At 40.6% G+C, this 18,080-nt stretch overlaps 2 protein-coding genes across 2 annotated transcripts in view; both read right to left on the bottom strand.

Annotated features, from left to right (window-relative positions):
* Window positions 1–462: 462 nt before the first annotated feature.
* Window positions 463–8,105, bottom strand: dhx32b (DEAH (Asp-Glu-Ala-His) box polypeptide 32b). Its single transcript, XM_061039956.1, has 11 exons — window positions 7,647–8,105; window positions 6,855–7,048; window positions 5,205–5,580; window positions 4,735–4,971; window positions 4,233–4,326; window positions 3,970–4,119; window positions 3,031–3,222; window positions 2,554–2,694; window positions 2,236–2,426; window positions 1,402–1,592; window positions 463–846 (listed from the first exon to the last, which is right to left on the bottom strand). Exons 1-11 carry the CDS (start codon window positions 7,926–7,928, stop codon window positions 675–677), a joined length of 2,220 nt encoding a protein of 739 aa, XP_060895939.1. The 5' UTR covers window positions 7,929–8,105; the 3' UTR covers window positions 463–674.
* Window positions 8,106–9,039: 934 nt separating this feature from the next.
* The window catches only part of adam12b (ADAM metallopeptidase domain 12b), a 76,118-nt gene continuing 67,077 nt past the window's right edge, over window positions 9,040–18,080 (bottom strand). The window contains exons 21-23 of the mRNA XM_061039955.1: window positions 17,095–17,346; window positions 12,105–12,280; window positions 9,040–11,274 (exon numbers count right to left, since the gene is read on the bottom strand). Of these exons, the coding sequence (XP_060895938.1) occupies window positions 11,223–11,274; window positions 12,105–12,280; window positions 17,095–17,346 (480 nt within the window). The 3' untranslated portion in view covers window positions 9,040–11,222. The remainder of the gene's footprint in view (window positions 11,275–12,104; window positions 12,281–17,094; window positions 17,347–18,080) is intronic.

Raw genomic sequence — 18,080 nt, 5'->3', positions numbered from 1 at the left:
GCACCTCATTAATCAGGCCGGACCTTCTGTGCTGCTGTGGGTGAGTGACTGTTCGACTGAGGTTAAGATGTGGGGAAAAAAAGAGGAGCAGAAGCCGCACATTTATTAAAATAGTCAGTGGAAAAAGTGACACTAAATAATACACTTAGTAGAATTCAAAGAGAGTATCTTTTTTTTTTCTCCAGATTTTAGTTTTTCTCTCAGAATTCTTAAAAAAAAATAGTTTTTGTCCTCATCCTTTTCTGTAAAAAGAGTGCTTTGTAGACTTCAATGTGCTTTTTGGATCTCTACATCACAAGAAAAACTCCAAGTCACTCTGTTTTTCTCTACATTGTCACATTATCTTTAGGAAGAATTGGCATTTTAAGCGGTAAAAGAGAGAATTGGACTTTTCTAAACCATGCCTCTTTGTTGAGGAGGATTCAGTACAATCATAAATAATTGGACACTGAGAATCAACATTAGAACAACAATTCTTGTTTTTATTTTATACAGTAGTGCACTTTAATCAAATATAAATACAAGTTATATTGAGATTAATAAACGAGAAAAGACGGCCACAAATGAAAGAATAAAAAAAAAAAACATGAAATGATATAATCAGTCACACAACTATTCTGACAGTGTGCTGTGATGACATTTTGTGCAACGACGGGGATCAGTGACTCAGTGAGTCATTGTACAACGCAGCGGTCATACGTCTCCTCCCGCGCTTCTTCTTTAGAGGTTTGATGTTTCTCCTCTGGGTACCCAGCTGCTCCGTGGTTCAAAATATTTTGCAGGATGTCTTTGCTCTCACTTGTTGGTAGATTGTAGAAGAAATACTGAGGAGCCATCTCGATGAACCTAGCAAGAGAACGGCCAATATAGTTGGTTATAAGCAGGCGTGGGAAAACAAGGAATTCATCTTGGAAGTAACTGATGCAAATCTAATATCCATTTGCGATCTCGTTTTCAATTTGGGTTGCTTTTGAGTGGCGGCCATTGTTGTTGAAAGAAGATTTACAGTATTTAAAAGGGGCTTACAGTATCTGCTGCTGACATTATTTGAGCTGTAATAAATGGAGTCTCACAGTTTAGCATGTGGAACCTAAGAGAGCATGACAAAGTCTGCAGAGCTTTCTCTTTCTCATTAATCTGCAGCTCCCACATTCCCAGGGATCTATGCAATCCATAATCCCCTTTCCAACCAGCTGATACTCGCAGACAGGATTATGATACCTCCCCTCACAACCGGCATGAACTCTGAATTTCCACATGGTCCAAATGGGAGATGGAATGTGTCTGTCTCATTACTTTTGATCTCAGTCTGGATGAAAAGACTGTGTATGGTCTGTTGTGTGAATACAAAACACCTGAACAATTTAGGAGGTAAATGTTAACAAGGCTTATTAGACTTACTGTTCGGGTGTTATGTGGGATACAGTGCGGAGACAGTTGTCCTCAGAGAACGAGTGCTCGTGGTACAGCACCCACTCCGGCAGGCCCAGTTTGGGACTCTTTGCTCCGTAGCCGGACAGAGGATGCATCTGTGCCACATGCTTGTGGGTCAGAATGAAGTAGTTCCCTGATCCATCAACGTCCCGAGCCACCTGAAAAATATCAGAGTCAGCTGTGTTAGCTTAAAACAAATCAAATAACAACCCGACCTAAACTTGTAACTTGTAGTTAGTAAAATAACTCATTTGGCTTAAAAATGATTTAAAACACCAACAAACACTAACAGACTAGGGGGCACCGGTGGCTTAGTGGTTATTGCGCACGCTCCAGGTACAGAGGATTTAGTCCCCTAAGTGGGCAGCCCAGGTTCAAATCCAATCCATTTCTCCTTTCCCACATGTCATTCCCCACTCTCTCTCTCTCTCTCTCCCCAATTTCCGACTCTATCCACTCTAATTCTAATTAAAGGCATACATCCTCAGATGAAAGTTTACTTCTGTTGTTCATCTGCAAACTTTTGGTTAAAACATTTGAAATAGTTAAAGGACAGAAACAGTTGCAAATGAAACAAGAGTCAAAACAAAAATCCTGAGGAGCTGATAATGTTTTAATCAATGTTAACCAAATCAAAGTTAACTGATTGTTAACTGGGGAAACTAATATCAGAATGAAATTACACAGCACATCCCACATTACTGCATTGGTGCTTCTGCTGGTGTTTGCTGCTATTATTTAAAAAAAGTATTTTCCTTTTCCTTTACTTTTTGGTTGTCTTATAGAGTTATGGTTACTGACCTGCATGAAGAAACCTGCCAGCAGAGCTCTCTTAATGTTCAGGGTGTTGCTACGGGAACCAAAGGCCGGCACTGAGACGGGCAGCTCGATCCTCTTCAGAGTGTCTGAGAACTCAGTGCGAAGAGCGTCGGCCATCAGCAGAGCGGAGTGGTCCAGGTAGAAATCCTGACACCACTTTTCCACATCACAGTCTGACGAAGAGAGGATTATTAGAGGACAAAATCATCAGTGATGAAGACAGAGACGTCCATAGCATCTATGTGTGTGTGTGTGTGCAAATGTGTTTGTTTCATTGTACATGATTCTCTCTAAACTCACATGGATCCTCCTGGAACTGTTTGAAGGCCTTGTAGATATTGATCAGGGTGAAGTGGTCTCCTTCTGGGTGCTGGAACTTCATGTGACACTGGGTCGCCTCTGGCCTCAGGTCCACAGAGGGAACCAGGAAGCAAGTGGGTGCTAAAATATCCACAACAAAAATACTGTCAACCCAATGAAAATCTGTTTTATTGGGAGAGGTTCACAGAGGGCTCATATGAACACATTTTCTGTAGACAGATTGACAAATGGCAAAATAGTAAAAAAAAAAAATATATACATATATCTTCCTTTCTGTAGATGAATAGTGCTGTACTCAGTAAATCTTGTGCAATCATGAGTGTAAATGTTGTTTTCATATGTTTAACCATCCTTTTTTTTCCCTTTCCTTTTTAAGTCTTATATTTTTCTCTATCAAATTATTGTATCTGCTCTAACCTATCTGTGTGTATTGTTGTAGTGTTGTACACACGTTACCTGTTAGCATGGCAGCTATGATGACCACCTCGCTGACACAGTCAAACTCACAGGACGCGAGCAGAGTTTTGGCCATCTGGGGCTCCAGAGGAAACTCGGACATGATGATGCCCATCTCGGACAGGTTCCCGTCATTATCCAGAGCTGCCAGGTAGTCCATCTCCTCCAGAGCCTGCATGAGGCCTTCAGGGTCTGACGGACAAAGGTTTTTAGATTTTCTACATTTTGAATAATAACCCTGGTTGTTAATTTGCGTGCAAAATTCAACATCAGTCTAGTATTTTTCCTCGACTATTAATTACATACATATACACTTTGACTAATCTATTTTGGACTATTCATAATCCCAAATGTTGACCCACTGGGACAATCCCTCCTACAGTATACTGGCACCCTGGTGGGCACGCTTTGAGTAAAAAGGCAGCAGAAGATTAGGATTAAAATCCTAACCAACATCTGCCATGCATCACTATGCTAAATGAAGAGCCGCTCGTGGTACAAATGACATTTTCTGTTCTGTCCTTTCAGCAAACACGTTTGTTTTTTTGTTGATGAACACAACAGGAAAACAAAGCCGAATGGACACCCCCACATGCCGACACTATGTCTACGCTCTGATCAACTAATGGGAGGCTCAGAATGTGTGAGTGTGTGTGTGTGTGTGTTTGGAAGTGGGGGTGAATAAATCCGGGGAAACAAAAGCACACGGAAGCAGGTCAGCCCTAAAAGGATGCTGGCAGAAGAGGAGCTGTCAGTTTAGCTGAGGCACGGCTCACTACCCTCCAATAAAAAAAATAAAAAAAACTCCTGTCTTTCTGAACACAAATGAATGGACTGAATGAACCATGAATTTATCTCATTATCACAGAGGACATGGCAAGTACAGACTGCCTGGGAACTATAGCCTTTGTTTATTTTGTCACTTTTTGTTAATCTCACCTGGTCTGTCGATGAAGTCACACTGACGCAGTCCAGCGATCTCCATCCTCTTTAAGAAAAGTACGGTGGAGGTGATATCAGACTCCACAATATGAGGGCGGATCTCAGCAGGAAGCTGTCTGTCCTCCGGGTACAGACAAAAACACTTCCCTATCAAACAGAAAGATCGTTTTTGTTAGTATGGACGGCACAGAGGCAGGGATTTGTCAGCCTGGACATTTCCTTTAAACTATTTTTTTTTTTTTTTTTTTTTATCTTCTCACCTGTTGGACCTGCCAGCTGTCTGCGACTCAGGGCTTGACCTGTGCTGATTGGCTGAATGATGACAGAGTTTGTTCTGATTCTGGGGTTGTAAACCTGAAACAAAATCACAGTTACTTTGCACAGAAGGTTGAGCAGAACTCCAGCTGAACTAGCTTAATTAGAATGCAGATTACATATTCATACATCAAAAAGGTTAATAATGCATGAAATATGAGCTACTTTTCTGCTTATTGCAGAGTACTTTTTTTTAAATATCAAGCCCTTTCAGTAAACCACCTGAATATATATCTCTCCCTAGTTGTTGTTTATTATGATGATATTCTCTATTCTGCAATACAATACATTCCATAAAAAGTGAATTAAAGGAAACTAACTGATACTGATATTATAATAAAGACGACTTTACATGGCTTTGCTGTTCTGTCATTTTAAATTTGAAGAAGACCATCAAGTCAACATTTCCACTTCGTCATGGGCATCTAGATGAGCAGCAACACTTACATATCTCTTCTCCAGCCCTGCATCAATGACGAAGCTTAATGAGTTAACAGCCCAGAAGAAGTCCTCGTTTGGACTGGACGTGAGGAACACTTGACGACCCCGTCTGGCACCCGCCTCCCCCGGGTTAGGTAGACTGCCGGGCTGACGGGGGTGCACAGCAACGGGCAGGAGCTCCCCCAGGTCAGGGGCTAAAGCGTGCGCCTCGTGACACAGAATATCGTGGGCCAGATTTATCTCCTGACGAAAGGGCAAGAAGAGAGTTCAGATGTGTGCGATACAATACGATGCCTTGCTGTACACTACAATACGGTTTGATACAGTTGTAAATATTTCAGAAAAAAATCAGAAATTATTTTATATGATACTAAACGATTTGATCAAATTCGATATATGAGGCTTCAATAGGATAAGAGAAAATATTGAATTATTTTAGACTGTTTGTTTCATCGGTCATGTGATTCTTCTTTTACCTGCGTTGTCACCAGAAACACAACCACATCTCCGTCCTCTTCAGAGCGGTGGATCTCCAGCACCAGACGGAGCGCGGCGCAGAAGTATCCGTCACTGGTGCTGTTGTAAACCACCTCCCCAGCACCCGGGCTCTCCAGGCGGATCAGAGGCACCGCAGACCCGGTGAAGTGTTTCATCTGCTTTGGCACTGGTTCGACAGCTGTGAGGAGGACGACGCGGAGGTCCACTCTCTGCAGGGCGATGTCTTTCAGGAGACCCTGGAGAACATCAGTGGCCACAGTCCTCTGGTGGGCCTGGTCCACGACCACGACGCCGTACCGCTCGAGCAAAGGGTCCGACATTATCTCTCTCAGGAGCATGTCGTCTGTGCAGAACCTACAGATGGGGAAAAAAAACATCCTTTAAAAGGTGATTCCCCTCCCACCACTTCACCTTCTCATCATCTGTAGTAGAGTTACAGCCTTAAAAACCAACTGGGGTTCCCAAATGCCCAACCTGACCCCAACTCGACCACCTCCTCACCAGTCTCCTTTCAGTGTTTTTGGCCCATTGATTTTTTTCTAAAACTTTCTGTTTGACCAATTTTTGTCAAATAATTTTTCTCTGCTTTGACCAGTTCCTCTTCGTTTTCTCTCCTTAGTTTTTGTGTTCTTTTATTTAATCTGTTAAGTTTCAAGTTTTTCATTTTCTACTTTTTGTTTTGAACATTTTTTTGCTTGTGTTTTGTATTTAATTGCACCTCCGATGTTTCCTCCCCATCTTTTATTTCCTCTCTATCCCTCCAATTTTATTTAATTTTTATCAGCCTTTACTTCGCTTATTTTTCTGTTCGTTTGATGCTTTGTCAGTGCTGAGGTTGTCAAAAGTAGTAAAAGTTGCGGGGCGCCGGTAAGCATAGTGGTTAAGTGTGCGCGCCTCATGTACAGAGGCTGTAGTCCTCCAAGCGGGCGGCCCAGGCTCAAATCTGACCTGTGGCTCCTTTCCTGCATGTCGTTCCCCACTCTCTCTCTCTCCCTGATTTCCAAATCTATCCACTGTCCTTTCTCTACAACAAAGGCTTTAAAAGCCTAAAAATAAATCTAAAAAAAATAGTAGCATTGCACTAAAACCCTGATAACACACTTACTGGATAGTAAGTAACATACCAATATTTGAAAACCAGCTTCTGTCATCAAATTCACAATAGCCTGAAATAAATTCTCAGATTTCTTTCACAGTAAACCTCCGGGCTGAAAGAGTGGCACCTTAATGAAAAACACTTTGTCCACACATCAGTTGTGTCCCCATTAGAGTAATTTACTCTAATAATTAGTGTGGGGAGTGGATCCTTGCCTACTTGCTGACTGCAGTTCATCTTATCTGCCTGCCCTCTGCATGCTGAGTTGTCTTTGTTCCCCAGCTGACTTATGAGGCACCCACATGAGGGAAGGAGACATATGGGCAGACAGGGAGCCGGGCAGCTGTGGAGGAGCCCCCTGAAAAGACCCTCCAGCCTATTGTTCACTTCTCTCTTGAGAGTGAATAAAGGCGGGGTGATTTAGTATTGTGTGCCTTGGTGGTGCTTTATTAAAACCCCGTAGAAGTGACCAGCAGTTAGAGAAACACTCGTTTTAGCCACAGTAGAAGTAGGAAGAAGTGCTTTGGTTTACCTGAGGACTGTATCGTTAGCGCAGCAGGTCTCCAAAGGGATGTTGTACCCAACTTCATGGCCGATGTTGACATCCATCTCATCAGACACCCTTAAGGCGAGATCTACCGCCTGCTGCGAGTGAGTCTGGGTACAAACCACCATGCCGTGCTGGAACTGGACTGACAGGCAGAATTCGGCACACCACTGAGGAATCTGTTTAGAAATAAGAGCGGGATACGTTGTTTTATATCACAGATGTTGAAGAGAAGAGGGCTAACTGTGTGAAACCCAAGTAAGCAGACAATGATGCCTCTTGTACCTTCCATAACACAAGACAGAAAAAGGTGGTAGAGTTCCAGTCACACTTTTTTTTTTTTTTCAAAGTTACCAGCTTTGTTTATGTGTTCCTTTTGAGCAGAATATTAACTTTTATGACAAGAAAAGAAGGTAAGGTCTTCAAACTCTGATTTTCTTCGTTATTCTGGAAGCAAAGTTTTTGATTCAAGAACACAAATACTCAAAATAACCTCAAACTTAAATCTCTCAGTTTAGTAAACAACAAAAAAGTGTGACACTGCCAGACAGAACATGAGTCAATGAAACCTCTCACTGACGTCATTATTTTTTAATCTTGTTTTAACCAAATGTTCTTGTATCAGTTATAATCAACTTGTATTTGCTGTCTTTGTTTACTTTTCTTGAATGTTAAATACTCCTTTGTCCTTTGGGTTTATGTCTAAATGAACAGTTAAACATGTGATATTTCAAATGGTAGTGCAATGCTAATTGTCAAATCCCTCTCTGTACTCACCTGAGAACTTCTCCCAGTTTGTGCAGAGCCACTGACAACCACAAACTGTCCTTTGGCCAAAGTATCCATGAACTCACATTTAGCTCTCCACACAGGCAGCTCTTTCCTTTCTCTTAGCAACTTGTAAAACCTGGAGGAATACGGCAGTCCATCGAACTGGTTAAGCTCCAAAATATCCTCATATTCTTTGTCTCCCTGGGTCAAAGCTTCCGAATCTGAACAGCAGGCTGCTGTCCCCTCAAAAAAGTCCTCTTCCGCTATGCTGGTAATGTCCTGCGCCATCTCAATTGAGCTTCCAGGCTCTCTGGTTTAGACTTCATTTACAGATCCACAAAAATGAAGTGTGCAAATCTCCAGCTCTCAGTAAACTGTTGGACAGCACACACACACAGTGCCTCTGCAAGGGAAGCCAAATGAAAGGCTCACTCGCCAGGCAGCCAGCCCAGTGTTGTCATGTGGCCACTAATCCCATAGAAGTGCAGTCATCAACAGATGACTCACACAGAAACACACACACACACACACACACACACACACACACACACACACACAACCCCCCCAACCACACTCAATCATGCTGATGTAAGAACAGAGATAGATGGGCAGACACTCAGAGGGGTCTGGTGTTTACTACAGAAACTGGTTCACACAAGCTGCACAAAATGTCAAATTCATTTTTCACCAACTGTTTTTTTTTTTTTTTTTAAATGAAATTATGGAAACTGATTGACTATACTGATAAACTGACTCATTTATTTCTACCACCAAAAAACAACCACGGTGCCAGAAACAATCATATTGGGGTTTGCATTAAAGTGTTGCGTGATCTTCAGAGATAGGTACACCTGGACAAGCAAACATAGAGCGTTCAATAATAATATGGTCAGACGCCATTAAGTAGCCTACATAATTAACACAAACACATGTGTTAAAACTTACCGGATTCATATGCTACAACTTTAAGTCAGGTTGCCTGGCAACAGGGCCCGGCACAAGCTACTTCCTCCCATTTGCCATTTCATCCTCATGCTTAGATAATTTAACAGAAGCTAAATTACTCGTGACAAGTCACGACGCTGGTGTAGCAGTACAGGTAAGAAAGCAAAAACGAGTGAAACATATTTCAGAATAAAGGGGGGAGTGAGGGAGTTTTTGTGATGACCGGAGTTGTCCGCCAGGTGGCAGTGTTGAACAACCTTGAGAGGTGGCTGTGACGTTTTTTTCAACAGAAGAGCACACGCACATAAGAAGATTTTAGGATCGGAATGGACATCATTTACATACCCTATACATCCCACCTCACAATTTATTTGTGAAAAAAATGTTATCAACCAGTTGTTGTTTTTGAGTAAAGTATGAGCCTTTTACTTTGATGTTTTTGACCCTGGTTTTCTTAACTTTCCTGCTTTCATCACACTTCTCATTATTACACATTTGTTTGTTATTTGACTGCAGTAGGATGATGATAAAAGCTGTTTCCAAATTAGAATATTTTAAATGATCAAAGTCCTTGTTTGGTGTCTCTGTTACAGGCGGAGTTATGTTTTGCAGATTGAGCTTTAGGCACACTCATATCAAAGGCCAGAAAACAACAAAGTGATTTATTTATTCAAATACATCACACAGCTCAAAATGTGTATACTTGTGAACTCTTATTGACCTCTTTAACACCATGTGTTTTGATATTTTTTGTTCTGTTTTTGAAACTTTAGAAACTCAAAGTGAAACTGAAATGAAAACAACTTGTTATTAACAGTCATAAAGGATCTTTTATTTGGCTCTGATGTCTTCCACAAAATCTCAGATTTAAATATTTCCCACAAACATTTGTCTCTGAATGTTTTAACCTACATGTTATGACAAGTTAACTTCCCCAACTAGTTTATTTGGGTTTTTACCGTCAAAGCCATTCTAATGAGTTCTTACTGTGCTTGTAAAAAAGGACAAAACATGAGAAATCATGACTGACATACAATATTTACACTCGACAATGGCTTTAAACATGTTACAATAACGTAAATAAACACAGTACATTTTGGGTTTACAAATGGCATAAACATTGAACAACAAATTGACACAGAACTGACAAATATTTTCATCAGAGAGCGGTCAGTCAAACTGACGGACACATCCGACCACTTCCAAAACACATCCAAAAATTACTCACTCACTCTTGTACTTGAATGCAACGCAGAAGAGTAGAATCTCTCTGACTTCAGTCATTCTGCAGATGTGAGAGGACAACGGCTGCATTGGGAATCACTTTATAAAATACATTGTGACATTGTGAACAAAATGAAAACTGGCATGGGGGAAAAAGAACTCTGCCTTAAAGTTGTCAACAGTTGAACCCCTCCTTGTATGACAGAAAGTCAACCACCATTAAATCAAAGGAACTGAAATTTAACTGAGGATGCAACTCTGGATCTACAGAAACACCATCAATGTATAAAAAAATGTGAGTTAAAACAATAAAAAAGCAATACAAAATCCCAATGGAATGTTATGAAGGCAAAAAAACCAAAGAGGACAGGAAAGATATGGTAAAACATCTTGTTAGACACACAGTCGAGGTGGAGCTTGGCAAAGCTCGCAGCGCTGAAGTCATTTCACTTGGCTTGCACAGTCAAGGGCAAAGTGAGCGTAATTGTAAAACATACAAACATCAGAGTTATTGTTGAATCATTTGGTGTTGATGTCATTCTCTGGAACACAATCAGTCTGTCAAAAATGTGGAGACTGCAGCGTCTGCCAGTTATCAGAGGCGCATGTTGAGCGTCCAACACGTGCCCAGAGCCTCAGAGGCTGTGTGTGTCAGAGCCAGGCTGACGTGTGAAAAGAACTTTTCCTTTTTGTGCAAAAGTGAACTTATAAGGAAATAAAAGAGCCTGAGCGTGAGACTGTAAAATGAGCTGATCAGATGAATCCAGCAATAAAGACGTAGTCAAAGACTTTCATATAAGTCCACTGTCTTTAAACAACAATAAAAAGCTCTAAATATATTTAATTTGTAGAACCTTGGCAGCATGGATAGAAAATAAGTATTTGGTATTGAATATCTACATGATACCAAGCCTCATTAACTCTCCTCTAAAGCCAATAAGCTACACTGACAACTTGATGAGTTGTGCTGCACTTCCCTTTATCATAACCTTAGTCCAAAAACAAACTTTTGGTGCTTCAATGATTCAAGCAACTTGACCGGCTTTAAAAAAACGTACATTTCAGCATTTCATTTGAGTAAAGAAAAAGGTATAAAAATCACAAGAAATGCAAAAGAAATATTCTAAAACACAATGATTCCTTCTTTTTCTCACTCGATCAGAGTGCTCTGTGCACAGATCGTCAGTATTGAAGTTAAATACTTAAATAGATAAATAGTTCATTGGTACCTGAGTGAGGACATCAAAGCACCTTTTAGAGGTGTAGCACCGAGGTGTGACGTTAGCCCCCTTCATTAGAGACTCTGTTCATCTTCTAACTGTCCAGAATGTCTTACAGAGTCTCAGTAATTAGTGCAAATCAAAAAGTCTCCGTCTGTTGGCAGGAGATCTACTCGTCCATGACGTCAGGAGCTCAGCAGTCCCTCTGAATCTTTGGTGGTCTGTAGGGCAACACCGGCACTGGTCTGAAATGGAAACAAAAGCATGAGTTCTCATTAGCTGTCATGTGAATTACGAAGTGTAAAAGATGTATCCTGTTACTATGGAAACTTAGTATGTCAATCATAACATGAATTTGATATGGAGTTCCGCAAGGTTTGGTGCTAGGACTGTTTCAATTCAACTCAAATGCACTTCCTCTCAGAAACATTTCATGATATTGAATTGTGCTTGGTCAACGAGAAACAAAACATGAACCAAACTCAAAGCACGCCTTTAATGACATGAAGACCTGCCAATTGTGCTACTTGACTCGGATTAAGCTAAATGTCATCATTGTAGCATCCACCAGCACAGTTAGGAGTGTTGGAGTTATAAATACAACTCACAAATAAAACAAATGTCACCGTCAAAAAGAAAAAAGAAACACATCCTACCTCAAAACGTCAAAAACATGATTGAATTAATTAATTAAACTTTCATCTCTCGTGCATGAATTAAATAACAGCAGTTTAGATAACAGAGTAATACAGAGAATCACCCATTTATGTTGCTACAGGGGTTTTCTTTTAGCAGTCTAAAATAGATATATCCTGAAATTGGTTAAAAATAACTTAAATATTGAGATGGGAAAATGTATTTGTAGGATTCCCCAAAGAGAAGAGGGTGAAAGTGACCCTCAGGCTCACGATGACCATTAGTCAAGACTTCACCAGAAAAATAACTTGACATTAAAAGAAAGCGCTAGATTCTCTTCACAAGGTGCCAAACACGGTGAAGGACTGATCAGCTCTTTCCAACAACAATACTTAGAAAAGGGTTTAGAAGACATGTGATTCCTGTCACGTTGACCTACCTGCTGGGTAAAGGGATGGTGGGTGGGGGTCTGGGCACTGTGGGGATAGGTATGGGGAGGGGTCCATTTCCCGGAAAATGGACTCCTGCAGCTGAAGCACGGTAACCCAGCCGAGAGCTCCTCCCCAGTGGGTCTGCAGGTAAGGGTTTCTGGGGTGGACTGGGTTTCTCGAAGTCCTTAAGAAGAATAAAGGAAAGTCACTTCAAATGTGCACATTTGGATGTGTATATAAAGTGAGGTTTAGGCACTGTTGTTGTGTCATTCAGCCCTACATTTCAAGTATTTTCTTTAAGGACATACACAAATCTCGAGAATAATCTGTCTTTAATCTCTTTTAGCATAAGATAACTACCTGAAATTATTTTTTTAAATGCCACACAGGACATTACTCTTATCTCAAGACACCTTGTACAGAAACGAGACCTTCTACATCGTTTTAAATATGCATCAGCTGTTTTTAAATATCTGTAGACGTTTCACTAGAGGGCACTGTCTTATCAGTTTCTCCTCTGAATTCCCACAGCTGACATGAGATGAATCCCAAACCTCCTCCTCTTCCTCAGTGTCTCCATCATCTCTGCGGTAGAGCTGTGTGTGTGTGTGTGTGTGTGTGTGTGTGTGTGTGTGTGTGTGTGTAGAAGGTTATCTGAATGGAGGTGCCATCATGTGTTACTAATCTACAGTGAGAAGGAGGCAAGCAGTGATAAACATCTACTACCAGGAGCACTGCTACCACCACACACACACACACACACACACACACACACACACACACATACACACACACACACACACACACACACACGCGCGCACACACACAAACACCCACACACACAAGCTCAAAAACCTACCCACACACACACACACACACACACACACATGTTAAGACCACAACAAACACTCAAGAGGTACATTTGGACAAACGAAGTGCACTCAGAGGAAAAAGGCTTCCATATCATGCCTTGATAATACTAAGAGAGCAGGGAATTTTAAAAATGGAGTCATGACGTGACTGAGATTGTCACATTAATATACAGACATAGTTATTTTCAGTGCCAGGAGACTGATGAATCACAGTTTAGGTTACAGTAAGCTATTTTACAGCCCAACACCACTGATGCTCTTCAAGGCGAAAGGAAGCACATTTTCACAGCCTGATACAAATCTAATTAAAAGGCTGCAATAACAGATATCACAAAATCAATAATCATATGAGGAAGAGGTTGCAGGTCTTTTTTTAAAATTACACTCACGTGCAAATACTTTTGCCGATGCTGAGTGTATTAGATTGTGATTGCTGTTTGAAGTAAGCAGAGGAACTCTACATTTAGGAGAGCAATAAGGCTAACACCTTCAAAGTACTTTATTTCCCCAATCTAATATATGAAATTAACTATTATAGACGAAGAAGAAAGCCAGTAAATGAGTTAAAGTAAAAGTAGTTGCCTTTTCTTGAAGCCATGAAGATGTTTTTTAAATAAATGCAACAATAAATTGAGTCCCTTTAAAGGTCACATATTCAGCAAAATTCTCTTTACGATGTTTTCAAACGCTAATGTGTCTACTCTGTCCACAAACCCCCATAGTATGAGAAAAGTCTATCCTGTCTCTCCCTTGCCTGCTCTACTTTTCAGAAAATGTGTGCTCAAACAGGCCGATTGGAGATCTTCTCTTTGTGACATCACAAAGGGCAGTAACCCCTCCCCCAGATGGGTGGCACTCACACAGCAAGGTGTTTGTTCTGCCCTCTGAGTCTGCCTTCTCACTGTAAACAACAAGGCATGGTGCAAGAAAGCCCAAACCAAACAAGCCCTTCTCAAGCGGCGTGTTCAGAAACAGCTCATTTGCATTTAAAGCTACATACACTGAAACAGCCTGTTCTGAGCAGGGCTGATTTAGAGGGGTTTATAGGCATGATCAAATACAGGATCGGAGTGGATATTTAACAAGAAACTTCACAGAAATGTTTTTGGGAGCTCTCAGACTTTTTTAAACTTCTTGAAAAGGAGAATAATATGTCACCTTTAATATTTTTTTTAGCTAAGGAGAGTGAAGTTTAGTGAAGAACAAAACTGCCTCCCTAAAAACTCAAAATCTAAAAACTGTCTGCATAAAACAGCTCAGAGCGCTTCAGCTGCAGTGGAAAGTAACGGTGCCCCACAGAGGTTCAATGTTATTATTCCTTAACCAAACTGAGCTCTGCAAACAGCACAGCAGGTTTGTTTTACTCTTAAGCTGTGTTACTGTCCCATGTGGATACTGATCTTACTAGTTAAACGTTTCGGATAATATAACGTACACAGTGGGGATCCTATCAAATGAGTTTGTGTGAACGTTAACTGAAACTAACACAGTATTTCACCAATCGGATACTACCCACTGTTACCTTAAAGTACTATTATTTCCTTCCAGTCCTACATGGTTAAGCCATGGACAGTGTAGTTTAGAAGGAGAATAACTTCTAGAGAAATAGAAAATGAGGGCATTTTTCAAGGGAGTGCACTAAGGGAAACTAAGAAATAAATGGACAGATGCATCCACTCAAATGCAAGAATAATCCAGGACCCATGTGCATTCTAATGCCGCTCTTGGCAGGAAACCTCACACTGTAACCAGAGTCTTGGTGGTGTTCGCTTGTCTTAATTCAAAATGAAGGATTGCATCTTCCTCTGCGGCTTGAGAAAGATCTATGAGCCTCCAGTTTACTGGCACCTTTCTAAACCCACCGGGGGAATTGAAAAATGCATCCTATGGTCCTGCCAAAAAAACAAAGTATATTTTCCTCTGACTTCTTGAAAAGATGACATCTTTGAAAGCAGGATTTCTACTCCTCAGCAGTGTGATGCTGCAGTCTGATGTACGCCTGAGCACAGTCTGAGCTTATTTGCCTCATATTTATTTGACTCAACAGGTATCTGATATGTTTTCATCAACTGAACAAAATTATAACAAGCAGGTTTGTTTGAAAAATCTGCTCCCTCACTGTCTCCCTTTCATGTATTGTCTCATTGTATGCAGAGTAGGCTTCATTCCCACACCTCAACATTAATGGGGTAGAGTCAGCACACAGGCATAAAAAAAGCCTTTTAAAAAGAGACATATTGGCACAGACAGCAGGGGAGGTTGTGTCAAGTATTACAATAAGCTTGTAATACACTTTGTATTTAAGGATTGATGTCCTGTACGTCCTCGCTGGCCTCTTATTAAATCCCAGCAGAATCCTCTCTGATGTTTCTGACCTACAGTCTGTGTGCCGCCTCTGCTCGCTCCATCTGTCGCATTACAGTGAAATGAGCTGGTGGATATTAGCAGGTAAAAGGGTTTCATTGTTTTGGCAGGCCAGCGAGCAGCCTCTTTATAAAGCAAAACCAGGGCCTTTCACTTAAAGTGCATTTCTAGTTTGGCACACGTTCACATGAATCAAGGGTGATGTGCTGCAATGCCGGACATGATGGCAGGTATTTCTGCATACTCATGGGTAGATCAAGTATTCAGAATTTTCACTTTTATAAGTTTAAATGGAGTTCTAAAGAAGAAGTAAACACGTATCATCAGCAACATGAACATGTCAGACGTTACCATTGTATGGGAAATTGTTGTAAACTATTTAATTTATGTATTAATGAAGATTCAGAGATTGAGCTTTCTTAAGCAGCCAATTGGTGCTCCAGTGGTTGACTATTAAATCTAAGGGCTTTTCAGGTGATTCCTGGGAGAGGACAGAATAACATTTGGGAGACCTAACTCTTAACTCTTCTATGCTTTTGTTTATTTATATGAAACCATCTGATACATCAGAGGAGAAATGTCTCTTTAGAGGAGCTGCTTAATAATACATAATTCTGAAAGGTAAGGAGTAAATTTAGCCTTATAATAATTCATTTGGAGTAAAACAGCCAGTGTTTTCCTCCAAAATGTAGTGGAAGGAAGAGTAAAGTGGAAGAATAATAATATACTTCAGGATAAGTAAAGTAAATAAACCTAATAATATGATCTATTTAAGTTAATGTACTTAAGTTACTTTAGCATTGCTGCTGATTTCCGTGCACCTCCTGCAAAATCCTTCATGCATTACATCAAGCAAGTCTCCCATCAGAGGTTTATGTCTCCTTTTTTTAAATGTCATGCCTCTATAGAGTCCCAAGCACCCTGCTGTGGTATTCCATGTGCTCACTTCCAACTTAACTGTTCCTTCTGCACTTGTTCGGAAGGGCATCACTATTTGGATCCAGCACTGAATCCACCGGTCAGATGGATTTACTATCTCCACTGCATTCGATACTGCTTGCTCAGCAGAAAGCAGCGCCTAACTCAGGATCACAGAAAAGCAGATGCATTGAACTTTACTCGTCGTTATGTGGGCCAGCAAGCTAACTGCAGTGCAGGAAGGCAGTGAGTTCTGACATCTAACACTTTGGTGCAGCCTTCAAAAACATGTCATACAGGCTATAGACTGTTAAAAACCATTGACATTTATTTAACAATGTGCAGATTCACTTCCTTTGTCTTAATCTGTAGGTTTTGCTCATTTTGGTACTGTATGACTATTATAAGAATGTTTCAAAGCCGACTCAAATCTCAGATGTGAGTGTGTCTGTAAATGCACCCCGAAGAATTCATTTCCATCCATGAATCTGTAACCCCTTTTAAGAGTTTCAGGTCCCAGCAGCTTTACTATCATACTTTATTTATATGAAATAAAATTGATGGTTGCCTAGAATATACCACCATAAAGACCCATGGTGTAGTTTATAAAATGGTAAAGAGTAATGTACAGTAAAATATACACAACACAGATTTAATGGACTATGCTGTATATATGGTCCATTAGAGCTCACATTTTAAAAGATAATTTACAACAAAGGCAAAGCTTTAAACTTTCTGGAGTGTATGTATTCTTTGTACCCATACCACTGAGAACTAAATAAGTCTTAAAACTGCAAAAGTGAAGTGTTAAATAAGTCATTAAACAACATTTATGCCAACAAACCTGTTCTCCTCTGTATGACGGCTGATGGCGTGGCAGACTGAGAAACGGTTGCACCCGAGGTGGCGAGAGAGAACTGTGTGCAGGCAGCAGCCTGTGGTGGGCTGGGAGAGGAGGGAGGGTGGGCTGGCCCACACTCAGAGACACGGGCATAGGGTGACTGATGTGCAGGGGCTGGTAGAGGGGCAGGCGGCGCAGGCTGTGAGAGTGGAAGTTGTGTGGAGGGAGAAGAGGCTCCGCACTCAGGAGAGATGGCTGAGAAGAGAATGTAAGGAAGTTAGTTTCAGTGTGTCAGCTGTTAGAGCAGTAGTTGGCACTGCAGATATTACTTTTTTTTTTACAACAGATGATTTGACGTGTGATAGCAGAGGAAGCTCAGATGTTACTAACATATTTAGATAATCATTAAATACATAAACAATCTATGTTTAATGAGAGTCTCATTAAGCTAAGACAGTGATCCAGCAAATATTATACCCTGACCCTGAAACACAGGCCAAATTAATTACAGCCATCATTCATTTTATTGTTTACACCCCTGCTTTTCCCGACTGTAAATTATCAAATGTCTTCTGTGGAAAAAAGCCTTTTACAACCAACTTTTGTTGTTGTTGCTCTTGTACTACTCTAGATAATCTTGCAGTACCTTAATTTACTCGTGTAGTGCTGAAATAATTAGCTATTTGTGTTTTTGTGAACTATTTTGATTGTAATCTATTCTCTTTTTAACATTTTAAACATCGCAACTTTTCTCAAATTCTACTGAAAATCTATTTCTTTTAGATGTTTGCTGGTATCTTATTTTGGTTCACAGCCCTCTGTGGATTGAAGCAGACTGTACTGAGAAAGAACAAATGTATTTTTCTTTCTAGGTGATTCAGAGAGTGTCAGCTGGGCAGCAGGGTTCACTGAAGAAGATGCATCGTGCTGCTGCTAAAGATCATTTTGGATCTATTCCATTTCCTGACATCTTCATTTGATCGATTAAA

Source organism: Labrus mixtus, chromosome 6, assembly GCF_963584025.1.
Source record: "Labrus mixtus chromosome 6, fLabMix1.1, whole genome shotgun sequence".
Taxonomy (NCBI): domain Eukaryota; kingdom Metazoa; phylum Chordata; class Actinopteri; order Labriformes; family Labridae; genus Labrus; species Labrus mixtus.
The sequence above is the reverse complement of the archived record's forward strand: the minus strand, read 5'-3'. Positions and strand labels throughout refer to the sequence as shown.